The following is a 13,743-nucleotide window of genomic DNA, read 5'->3' on the forward strand; positions in this document are numbered from 1 at the left end:
TTACTTTTTACAAGGAGACAGCCAGACAATGTTCTTTTCGATTCAAATAAAACTTGGCAAGTACATAGCCCTAAACACAAACAGTTCCTTGTCCAAATAATAGGACCCACTTCTTAAGCATTTCCAAACAATGGACCTCTGAAAATTGAGTGTTTAGCTTATGTCTGGAAGTTCTACATATCATAAGAATGGCAGTAGCCAAGTGGATAAGGTTGAAGACACTGAAATTACTTGATATGAGCTCAATTCTAGGTGACTTCAGTCTTTTCTTTTCTTTTCTTTTCAAAAAAAAAGGTAACAGTTATTTTATTATTTTAGTGTATCATTAGCATTACGACTTCCAATCACTTAACACTGCGTTGAATAATAATCGTTATGACAGTCAGGAGGAAACACAGTCAGTCACCATCTGAAGCAGACCTCAGTGAAGGTCGAAAGTGTTTGTGGAGTTTACTATGGACATAACACTTGTAAAAAAAGGTTACGTGGATTGTTATCATTAGCATTATTATTACTATTCTTATTCCTCACATTTAGAGCTTATAAAACAAGATTAGAAAAAATGTTTTCTGTTTAACAAAAACAAAGTTTCTGTAGATTTAACTCTTTTACGTCATTAAATAAAATTTTTACTTCTTCATATTTATTTTCAGATATTTTAGCTCATGGTTACATACTCTGTCAACACAAGAAAATAAGCTTCAGATGTTACTGCTCATAAACGAAAAAGATAACTCCCTGATATGAAAATAGGACAGCATTTTTCTTTTAATTGTTAATGTTATGGACAATTCCTTCATGAATTTATGTTTGTTACACTTCAAATAAAACAATACACCATATCTGAAGTTACGTGAGGAATAAGAATAGTAAAAAATAATGCTAATAATACAGTAAAATAATAAAATAACTATGTTACATATTAAAAAATAAAAATGAATAAAACTTGCAAAGGATCGAACCCATTTCATGTAGGTCCAGCATCTACCTTATACACTTGGCTACAGACATTCTACTGATATTAGAACTTCCAGATTTATAAGCCTAAGCACTCAATTTTCATAAGCCAGTTTTTCAGAAACACAAGAGAAGTGGGTCCTATTATTTGGACAAGGAACTATGTGTTCAGGGCTATATGCTCGCCAAGTTTTGTTTGAATTGGAGAGGACAGCATCTAGTCATCTCTTTGTTAGTGACTGTTTTTTAATGTTATCTAATATAAAGGGTGGCCATAATTAAATTATCCATAATCAACTGAAAGAACATGTAACACTCCAAATGCAATCAAATTTTGTATGCTGACATTTCAGGAAACACGGGGAAAAATTTTATGGTGAAAAATATTTTAGTTCTGAAACTCACTACTATCAGGTCAGTCCATAAGTTCGTGTGTATTTTATGACCTTGAGAAAAATCTTGTTTTGCTGTTAAAAATGCCAGTCTAATGTGATACTTTTTACACTGAAGTGTTAAATTGGATCTCATTCATATAATACTGTTTAGAATTTGGAACATTTCAGTTGTTTATTTTCGTTAAAATGGAAGTAACAGATGAATATAAGAGACGTGTTTTATACTTTTTATTTTTAAGTGATGAGAATGCTACAAATGCAGCCAAAAAATTAAATACTGTTCATAATCAGACTGTAATTAGTGTAAGGACTGCGCAGAAGTGGTTTGAAAGATTTAGAAATAATGATTTTAGTGTGGAGGATAAGGCTCGTACTGGAAGACCCGTTGACTTTGATGATGATGCTCTCTCTGCACTAGTTGAAGCAGAACCATCTTTAACAGTTGAATTGCGGAACGTTTAAATTCATCCCATGGAACTGTTCATAGACATCTACAACAAATCGGAAAAGTTTCAAAGCTAGGAAAATGGATACCACATGAACTGTCAATAGCTAACTGACAACAACGTCAACTGCTCAACTCAAAAGCTTCAACTGGGAAATTTTACCTCATCCACCATATTTGCCAGATATTGCTCCCAGTGATTATCATCTTTTTCGGAGTTTGCAGAATTTTTTAAAAGGAAAAACTTTTGAGGATGAGAACAATGTAAAAAGGGCTATTTCTGAATATTTTGATTCAAAACCGAAATCATTTTACAAAGACGGGATTAAAAAGCTACCATCAAGATGGCAAGAAATTGTACAAAATAATGGTGAATACATTATAGATTGAAATAAAATTTAGTTAAAATTTTTTGTTGTTTTTTTTGTAGATAAAAATGCGCACGAACTTATGGACTGACCTGATACAAGACTTGTGGTGCTGAAAGTGGCAAAAAACAAACTGCTTGAGGAAAATGATACGACAATCTAAGCAAAAAGAAACCCATGTTGTATTCAATTATGTTTTATTGTCACTGAAATTTATGAAAGCATACAAGTGAGAAAGATATAAAGATATTAAACAGTGCAACTGATATTGTTCATTGTAGTTTCCATTCTAAAATTGTAAAACATGAATTCAATGAACAGTGTGTTTGATGGCCAAACATAAGTGATCCTCTGTGACGCTTTTCACATGCAGTGTTAGGCTTTCTTTCAAGGCTGCTAGATTAAGGATATAGCCTTGATAAATAATGCCTCTTAAATGATCCCACAACCAGAAATCATAAGAATTAAGATCTGCAGAACAAGGTGCTATGACCACCTTGTTCTCCAGATCTTAGAAAATTCACACCTAATCACATTGTTCTTCGTGAAGTGTGTGCCACAGAAACTACTGTACACACTATCCAATATGTGGAAATGCCCTATCTTGCATAAAAATGGTTGCTGCAAGGCAATGTTGTTGCTGCTGCTGATTTTGTGGGAAAACAAAACTGCTCATCTCATGTTATCTCTAGACTGCAGGGTCTGCAGAACTAGCATCTTCAAAGAGTGGACCAAGAATAAATGTGAAGCTGCATCATATTGGTTGGTTGGTTTGTTTGAGTTTTTTGGCGCAAGGGCCATTTAAGCCATGCTGCGCCATTGCATCATATTGAGTTTGGGTGAATGCACCAGAGCCAGTTGGCATACATTTGGCTGCTGCAAAGTCTAAATGTAACAGTTACTGTTTCATAAGATAAAAACATACCTCATCATACCCCAAGATTTCCCATAGTCAAATATCATCTGCTTCATTTTAGCAAAGAACATCAATCATCAATAGTATACTGGATGTATTTACTAAAGATAAATACACTAAAACACCAAAAGAAAGAATTTTAATGTAAAAACAAATGTTTCCATCATATTAAATGGTAATTTTAAAGTTTTTTAAATGAATCAAAATTCTTTGTTGCTGGTTTTTAGTGTTTTAGTGTGTATCTTTAGCAAAGTTGTTCAATGCAAAGTTTAGATTCATCTTCTCATCACTGTCAAGCAACTGTTAGATATGTTGATCTTGTATGGAAAAAGAATATAGTACCTTCCCACAGCAGTATATGACAGTCACTTGTATGACACTGCACATACACTGCTGGAACCTGATATCACTATGTTGTCCATTAAGAATTTCTCAAAGACTGGCAATGTCTCCCACTACTTATGCAGTGGTAAATTTGTGGCATAATCCTCGTTGTATATGTAGACATCAGTTTCCTCAAATATGATGAGAATCATTCTTCTCAGAACACATGGTGTCAGAATCCTTGACACAATTTCTTGGCAACTGTGAGTCATTTTGAGAGTGCCAACACTCACAGAATTACCATTGTTTTCATAAAACAGCTTCACAAGAAAAATGCATTCCAGCAAAATCATGACCACCATAGATAATCTGTCATAACATGAATGGCATTCCAAATACCTATGAGCAATTTTATACCCCAGTAATCACCCTTAGCATATGGGCATAATATACATGGATTATGAACAATTTTCACACTGAACATGAAACCATGTGTTTTGATGTTCTCAATACCACAAGTCCCATAGTAGTGAGTTTTGAAACTAAATGTTTCCATACATTCTACTCCAACTTTTCAATATGAACCCAAAATATATAGTTTCCAAATAAAGCAGTCTGCTTTAATTTCTAAATTTTACCTCTGCAAAAACTTTTCCCCATTTGTTCTGAAATACCAACTTATAAAATTTAATTGAATTTGGACTTCTTACATACAAGGTCTGTTCAAAAAGTATCGGACCTTTGGTCGGCAAAAATAAATTTATTGACTTTGAGGTACAAAACCCTAATCCCCTTCAAAGTAGTCTCCTTGGTAATGTATATACTTCTCCCAGCGTTCCTGCCATTGCTGGAAACACTGCTGGAACGCATCTTTTGGAATGGTTTTTAGCCGGTCCGTCGCATTTCGCATGATGTCTTCTCTCGACTAAATTTGGGTTCCTTTTAGCGACATTTTCAGCTTGAGAAATAGCCAAAGGTCACACGGAGCCATGTGGAGAGAGTACGGAGCGTGACGAACCACAGGAGTATTGTGTTTGGCGACGAAAGCCCGAATCAGATGCGCAGAATGGGCGGATGCGTTATCAAGATGGAGCTACCAAGTTTTGATCGACCACAGATCTCATCATTTGCATCGCACTGTATCGGAAAGACGACGAAGGACCTCCTGGTAGTACTCCTTTGGGATGGTTTGGCCTTGTGGTGCGTACTCACGACACACCACCCCACGAGAGTCGAAAAAACTGTCAACATGACCTTTGATATTGCTGCGGACCTGCCGCGCTTTTTTTGGCCTCGAGGATCGTCCCCGAAAGCCTGCTGAATCTTGCGAATGGTTTACACTCGGGTATCGCCAAGGTTTTTGGCAAAATTTGATGTAATATCGCTGCTCACGTTGTTCAGTCATTTTCCAGCTTAGTGAAATCCGACGAGAGCGCACTACATGACCTCACTCATACGCCGATTGCCAACGACTGACGCTTTCTGCAGGCGGGAAAAAATTCAGGGCTGTGCATGACTGTCCCCTCCACAACTCCACCGAAGGAGGCCTCTCTCGCATCATTGGTTTACGCGGAAAAAAATAAGGTCCGATACTTTTTGAACAGACCTTGTATTCCTCCAGAGAGCACTGACTAAGAGTACTTTAATTATTATCAACCTGTAGAGAGCTACTGGTAATGCTATTATAATTATCCATGCAGTTTTTCCAATTCTGTTCACATTTTTAAAATCTGGAAATAAGATTCCTGAAGAACTAAGCATTCATGCACATAAAATGTCCAAATTAAATAAATTTCCAACTTTCTTAAGGGCTCAATTACATTTGGCATGTTTACTAGCTTCTTGCCAGCATGCAAACTTCTGAAGTGTGACTGAATTTACACTCACTCACTCACACACACACAAATTTCCAATTATACTGGACTAATAAATTTTCCTTCAGTTTACTTATGAATAATGCAACAGTAATGAAATTATTAGCTGAAATAATTATTTTATACACATTTCAAATTTTAGCCCAAACTATAGTGGGGAAAAAATCTCTGGTAGCAACTTCAAGTTAATTTTTTTTTAGCTAGTATGATACACTTTGTGCTGTTGAAACAAATTGTCAAGAAAATGAACTGTATTACTATTATTAATTCTTTAGTTATTTATGAACAATACCCACTATTATTGAATATAAAACATCCTGATTATGTAAATATTACAGACAAGATGTGTAGGTTTGCTTACAGTGGGGTGTAAGTGAGTATTCATCCCCTAGTCAAGGTGGATGAGCAACATGGTAAGTTAACCCTTTATTATAAACAATAAAAAGGAACTTACAAAAGTTCTCCTAAATCTCTTGAGAACTATCTCTAAATACAGATGTATAAGATTTTCCCTCAACATTCAGTTGAGAAGATGAAGCAGAAACACAGGCACAAAATAAAGTTTAGAACTCATGCTGACCTTAAGCAGTTGTGGACGAAGGGCACAGTAGAGAATATAGGTGAACAATTGGCAGAAAAAAAGCTCCATGTCCTTGATTCTGCTGTTTATATAGGGTTTTAGAAGATTAAAAGAGTTCTGATTGAGTCAGATCTTACTCCCTCACTTTCCAAGTGGTCACCCCTCTGTTTTTGGGTGTAACAAAACTCAGATTAGACATGAGAAAGGTTGATCGTCTGTGTACAATTTAACCCTTCTTGTCCACTTTTTTAAAAATATCTTTAATTAAACATAAAAAATACTTAAAACTGGGAAAAAAACGAAAGAAATGCGTTTATTTTGAAGAAAAAGATTCAAATTTTATTTTCCTTTGTCTCGTCTTTCTGTGAAATATAACACCGATGAGTCATTGTTTACACAGCTGGGTGACCTTGAACACAGCTGGAGTTGGATTTCCCAGGACATTCTCATACACGTCTTGGGAGGACAAGGGTTTAAAGTAGGGTGAATACTAGTTGGCCTTATATTTTTAAATATTTTTAAAAAATTAAAATTTTAATTGCGATTTCCGACCCCCCTAATCAATTAAATTTATATATAATAAAATCTATTTATTAAAAAAATTAAAAAACTATTGGAGGTAGTTTTTGACATCAGAAAGTAGCTTTAAATAACTTTACCAAAGTAAAATCCGTGCAATACAACTTTAGAACTATTAATTAAATTTGATAAAAAACTCCCATTAAAAAACAATTAAAAAACAATAAAGCGTAAATCGCGCATCATTAAAGGTTAACTAAAATTGCGATAAAATTTTTTCGCGCAGGCAAAAAATTTTGAAAAAATTTGGAGACCTAAAAAACATTCCAAAAATTCAAAAAAAAAAAAATTTTCTCGGGGGACCTTCACGCCCGGATTTTTGTAACGCTATGGGACTTCGAGTCAGACTCGAGCATGGGTTCGACCTCGTCCGAGAATTGTTTATTGAACCTTATCCCCTTTTCTCATATTTTACACTATTATATTTTGATGATATGACAATCAAGAATTTTAACAATCCTGTTATGACATTCTCCCATCTATAAATCTAAAATTTATTTATCTAAGACTCATTCTATTTTACCAATTTGTCGTATTTACAACTGCCAATGTCAGGTGCACCCTTCCGAGCAAGCACCTGTAAATTCTCATTGTCTACACTTGTCTTTTGACTTTCATCACTATTTTAACTCTTCTGGACATGTTTACAATATTCATTTGTTTGTTTTTTTTTTCTATCAACAATTTCTCCTCATTGTGACACTGTTTATTCCATACATTCTTTCATTAATAATTTCTGTTACTTTCACATTCTTTCAATTTTTGTACATGTTTTCTGGGTTTGGACCCAATCTGGAACCTTACAGATGTAGACATCTACTTGCTGCACATGATTACACAGAGCAAGTTTCCTAATCAGAAGTGCACTAAATTTGTCTAGTTTGTGAAATTGGAAGACAATATACCAATTTCACAAATTAAATAAATTTGTAAGTGACTATTAACAGAAGTAGCCCTGTCTTCAACTTTACTCATTTGGATAAATCATTAAGTGAATAAAACTGATAAGGATAAATTACAAGCCAAAGTAATTACATTGTGAGTTTAATAGCAGCAAGTAAATTAGTCAGTGAGTAGCTATTAAACTCATCCAATGTAATTGAGCCCTAACTAAAATATATTAAAACAACAATAATTAAAAAATGAATAATTTAAAAAACTTACTACAATGGGGGTGACAGGATTAGTACTGTACAGGCCATGAGCAAATACATACAACACACATATAAAAATACTGTACAGAAATGAGAGCACCCCAGTAGCTACAAAAAATTCTGCACTTCCAGAAAAATCAAATGGAAAATATTCTGTTGTAATTGTAATATTATCTAGTGAAGTTCCACACTGACTTGCTACTCGAAGTGCTGATGATGACATTCTGAAATTAAAAAAATTTTTTTTTAAATCATTTTTTAATTCTAAACTTAAAAATGTCTTATTAAAAATAGTAATAACTTGTAATTGTTGTAATTTTATGCAGATAACTTTCAGTGCCATATTTCTAGAACTGGATCAATATACACTTAAAAATAATTTAATGCAGTCATTCTCAAATTTTCACTCAATCCTGTCCAATAAAAACAAACTGAATGCTTTTTTTTTAGTTAATAATTAAACATAATTATATATTTTAGCCTCAAAATTGTTATAATTATAGTCTTGATATTGACTATAATTATTTACAAATTCTAGTCTAATCTATACTAATATTATAGAGAGGTAATGTTTGTATGTATGTATGTATGTTAGTTTGTATGCAGCAGGTAATCTCCGAAACTACTCATCCGATTTAAAAAATTTTTTTACCAATAGTTAGAATGGAACTTCAGGGTGGACATAGGCTGTATATTATTCCGTTAAACATGGGGGATGGACAGTTCTTTACGGTAAGCCTTCCTCGTAAGGCTTACCGTAAAGAACTCTGCTTCTATTTATACTATTTTAGATGCGGNAAAAGACTTCTCTAAGTAATATATAAATATGTGTTTGATAATTTTTACTTTTCCGGCTGTTATATACGACAGAGGGAAAGTGTAGTGCTCGGTCAAAAAATGACCCCTCCCAAATTTTACATTTTTGGACTCTGGGCACCTTGAAATTTTAAGATATACAAAAGATTCAAGGTTTTTTTTATATGTGTGGATGTTAGACTGTGTGTGGGGGCATGATTTTGTTCATCCTGTTTGAAGCCTAATAATTTCTGTGGTCAGAGTGGTCAGAATCGAAGTCAGATGGTTTAATACTGGAGTTAGTTATTAAGTGTCAACTTGGTTGAACTAAATTGTGTCCCATATACATTCTAACATCTTAGGCGAGAACATCTTAACGGGTTTTACTGTATTATTATAAAATGGCAAAAAAGCTTACTTTGAGAGTAGAGATGAGTTTTATTTTATTTTTTAAAATTTTGAACGCTAATATCGAGTAAAATATTCATTAAGAGATATGACACATGACCACTTTTAGGTCTTCACCCTGTCGACCTTTAATTAAGAACCAAAATTTAATAGTATTAATATCTCAAAACAGAAAATAAACAAATTAGACACCAACACACACATGCATGCAAATTTTTCCCCTTTATTGACTTTTTTGAGGTATTCAGGAGGTCTCCAAACGTGTAAATTTGCAAAAAAAAACTTGGAGGGTCAAATTTGACACGATTACAATACTTTTCCATTTTATATATATAAAAAGTGGTAAGTAAAAAGGAGTCTGAGTCGGCGGATTTTTTGACGACTCCGACTCCGGCTAAAACACCAAAACTCCACGACTCTGACTCCGACTCCACAGCCCTGCTTTCATTATAATTGCCATGCTTTTGCAATGCATCTCATGCACAAACTCTACCACCTGTTGGTCATTTTTTTCAAAACAACCAAATTTAGGCCCATGAAGCTATTTACATATCTGATGAAACTGTTTCATTAAGGACTTTATTTTCTTGAGTCGCATATGTTTTTCTCAGACACACTGAGCATAAGGACAACCATGCTATTGTTACTATCCACTTCCTTCTCAGCAACTACAACTAATTATATCAACACATCTGAATTATTTGCAGAGCATAAATTGTTTTATTTCTCAAACTTTTTCAACCTACTTAATATAGGCCATCCTCAGGCTTACGATAAACCGTTCCAAAATGGAACACATTGTTTTTCAAATATGTTTCATTTCAAGTTTAAAAGATTTTAATTTACAATAATTGTGTATATTAAATAAATCATAAAGTAAATATAATAATTAAATGCAGTAGAGCGTCGATTATCCGAATGCCGATCAACCAAAGCGTTCCAGTCAGACTGTGTCATGCTGAATTGAATGTTTTTGATACTAGATTAACTTCCAAAATATAATTTTTTTGTTTTTATATTTTTCAATATATTTATTTTGTTTGTACAAAATAAAGAAATAATTTTTAACTATACAATAGCCATGATTATTATTTTAAAAAATTTACGTTAGGCTTAACATCAATGAAAATTCAATGCAAAGTGACACACAATGGAGAAAAGTTTCAACATGGGATAGGTTAATATATTTTTTTGTACATAATCGGTTATCTGAAAAATAAGTTATCCGAACAACTCATTCCCAATTGATTCGAATAAATGACGCTCTACTGTACTATAAACTCCATTATTATTTTAAAATTGAAAAGATTAAAAGTAAAATGTAAACATTTAAATAAAAAAAAGAGATATACTTGTATTTTAAATGTATTTGCTAAAATCATAGTGTGAAGTATTCAAAATGGTTTAAACAAGCCTTAATTGTATGACTGATGAAAATAAATGTAAAAAGGAAATGTACCAAATGTAGTTTAAAAACAAATTAATTTTATGTCACCAATGTATAGCCGTGTTTTTTACAAAAATTTATAGGTTTTATGTATAATAATAATAATAATAATCTAACTGAAGAGGAAACCCAATTTTCAAAATGCATTTTAGTTAATTTTGTAATAATCATAAATTTTAAATGGTAGAGTCTTTATGATAACCAAAGTCTAATAAATTGTTTCAAATATTTGATTGCTGTGTATGATAAGCCCTAATATATGAATTACAACAGTCTTTGTTTATGTAAAAAACAATTGTTAAATAATATTAATGTAAGGGCAAGAAGCAGTTACTAAAAATTTTATTTTACTCTAAACTTTTGGGCTTCCATTTTAACATCAGGTTTTCTATATTACTGGTAATAAATTAAATTTTTGTCCTAAGTTAAAATTAATACTATATTTTTAAACTTAAAAAGCTTGAAGTTTGTGTATTCTTAAATTACATCACAAAAATTTTAAAGATCAAAGAACTGAACTGAAGAAAGTTGCTGAATAAGAAATAATCATGTTATATGTCATATCATATTTTATATGTTGCATATTTGAAAATAATCTTTAAAATAGAATTCATAAGATGACAGTATAAACTTTTACTGTTAATGCAAATTACTTACTTAAATGGATATTCAAATTTGTAATGATATGTTTTCCTCCAGCCTGTACATATAACCTCAAATGTTGTAGTTGCATCAAAACCAGATGTGGTGGCAAAAGCAAATATTGACATCAGCTAAAAAAAAAAAAAAAATACATTTTACTTTCAGTTATAATAAAACTATAAATTCATAATAAATGATATAATTTTCATTTAAACTTTCAATACTTTTTATAGTAATTTTTATATTTATAATGTTTTTTTAATACAAATATACTTGATTTTAACAGAAATTATCACAAAAAAATTTAAAAGCAAATAATATTTAATAGGTATTTATTAATCTCTTATTTGTTCTACTTCAAGACACTACAGTACTAATTTGAGGTGAAGAATATACTGTATATTTTAAATTAAATAAATTAAAAATATGATTAAAAATTGCAGCCTGGCATTATGATGATGTCACAATAAAGAATTGCTCATTGATTTTAAAAATGTTCATTTTTAAAATTTATGTTTCTGGATGATTTTATCCAGGAATGTATTAGATCTTAATCTTAACTTTATAAGCCAAAACATCATTACTCAAACAATGTGTTGAACACAAAGCTATTTTCATTTCGAAATCTTTATATATTTCTATATTAGAACCATGTAACAAGTCTACTTTAGAAATCCAAGGCATATGGATCACAGTACAGTGGTACCTCAGGATATGAACGCCCCAGAATACGAAATTTTCAGGATACGACATGAAATTCGAACATATTTTTGCTCCACGATACAAACAAAAACTCACCATATGACGTTACATTAGTTCGCAGCGCCATTTTTTATTCACTTCTGTTCATTGATCTCAGTCCGTGTGTTTGCTTCGTTGTGGAAGGATCTCGCTCGATAAAGGATATCTTGAGGTATTATAAGAAAGTGACTGATTTTATTGAAAAGAAACATCCCAAAAAGGTTCACACTGGCCGTATTGCTGCTCAGAGTAATGACATTTGCCTAAATCATTTTAGAAAGTAGGCAAAGCTAAACCTCTTTGGATAGATATTTTACCAAGCAACCTCTAGCCAGTGAAACTGCTGGTGAAAGTGAAGGAAAGAAAGCAAAAAGCAGCAAATAAAAAATTTTAAAAAAATATTTAAAACAGAAAAGATAAAAAAATTAGTGTTAAGTTATTTTTAAGTTATTGTTACATTATGTTACGTAAGTTAAGTTTTAGTATTATTTCCCTTCTCCCTCTCCTCCGCCACCAGTTTACACCTCTACCATTGTCTATCCTCAAAGGTAAAGTGCAAATAAAACTACATTTTTTTATCAATTATTATTCTATTATGGTTATTTATACATTTACAACTACAAAATGCATTTTTCAGTGTTTTCTTTACTATAGTTATTTTTTTTTTTTTTGTACANGTATATTTTAAATTAAATAAATTAAAAATATGATTAAAAATTGCAGCCTGGCATTATGATGATGTCACAATAAAGAATTGCTCATTGATTTTAAAAATGTTCATTTTTAAAATTTATGTTTCTGGATGATTTTATCCAGGAATGTATTAGATCTTAATCTTAACTTTATAAGCCAAAACATCATTACTCAAACAATGTGTTGAACACAAAGCTATTTTCATTTCGAAATCTTTATATATTTCTATATTAGAACCATGTAACAAGTCTACTTTAGAAATCCAAGGCATATGGATCACAGTACAGTGGTACCTCAGGATATGAACGCCCCAGAATACGAAATTTTCAGGATACGACATGAAATTCGAACATATTTTTGCTCCACGATACAAACAAAAACTCACCATATGACGTTACATTAGTTCGCAGCGCCATTTTTTATTCACTTCTGTTCATTGATCTCAGTCCGTGTGTTTGCTTCGTTGTGGAAGGATCTCGCTCGATAAAGGATATCTTGAGGTATTATAAGAAAGTGACTGATTTTATTGAAAAGAAACATCCCAAAAAGGTTCACACTGGCCGTATTGCTGCTCAGAGTAATGACATTTGCCTAAATCATTTTAGAAAGTAGGCAAAGCTAAACCTCTTTGGATAGATATTTTACCAAGCAACCTCTAGCCAGTGAAACTGCTGGTGAAAGTGAAGGAAAGAAAGCAAAAAGCAGCAAATAAAAAATTTTAAAAAAATATTTAAAACAGAAAAGATAAAAAAATTAGTGTTAAGTTATTTTTAAGTTATTGTTANGACACTCTCTACAAACAGGCAGTAGTGCGAGATTTGCGCATGCATTGCTCATTGGGAAGTTGGAAATACGAATATTGTGAAATTGAATTTTGACAAACATGTGCATTGTGAAGTTCAAAAAGCAAATGTTGCTAAATCGAATTTTGACAAACGAATCTTTGAAAATGACCCATTTACCTGTCTTGTGTTATTCCCCACACATTTCTGGTCACCACGTGCTGACCTTGACCGTTTGACCGAAGATGTCTTGTTTCATCATCAAAACGTTTTTGAAACTAGATGACACATCATTATAATTTTATATTAAAACCTACTTCCGAAATATAATTTGTTTTCAAAATTATTCTTTTTATCACTATATCAGTGTATTTCTATTAATAGGACTTATCATACTGGTGTACAAGATTGCAGACTCACAGTTACACAGATTAAAATTGTTTTATTTTCAATTACCTGGAACTNATTTTACAACAAATCAACAGAAAAAAAATCAATATGCAGTAATGTAATACAGTCATTTCTAGTATAAACATTGGTTCTTTATACCATTCGGTGGTTCCATTTTTACATAGTAAATTATACAGAATCTGATGACAGATGATTCTGTGTTTGCCGGTAACTCTTTGGCATCTACTTCACT

The 13,743-nt window shown here is 32.1% G+C and overlaps 1 protein-coding gene across 2 annotated transcripts in view; it reads right to left on the reverse strand.

Annotated features, from left to right (window-relative positions):
• Positions 1-13,743, reverse strand: part of LOC111617997 (synaptoporin-like) — a 66,504-nt gene that overhangs the window by 14,016 nt on the left and 38,745 nt on the right. For both annotated transcript variants that reach the window (XM_023359406.1, XM_023359407.1), the window contains exons 3-4: positions 10,900-11,015; positions 7,603-7,816 (exon numbers count right to left, since the gene is read on the reverse strand). In XM_023359406.1, the coding sequence (XP_023215174.1) occupies positions 7,603-7,816; positions 10,900-11,015 (330 nt within the window). The remainder of the gene's footprint in view (positions 1-7,602; positions 7,817-10,899; positions 11,016-13,743) is intronic.

Source organism: Centruroides sculpturatus, unplaced genomic scaffold (assembly GCF_000671375.1).
Source record: "Centruroides sculpturatus isolate CEXI.00-Female unplaced genomic scaffold, Cexi_2.0 scaffold36, whole genome shotgun sequence".
Taxonomy (NCBI): domain Eukaryota; kingdom Metazoa; phylum Arthropoda; class Arachnida; order Scorpiones; family Buthidae; genus Centruroides; species Centruroides sculpturatus.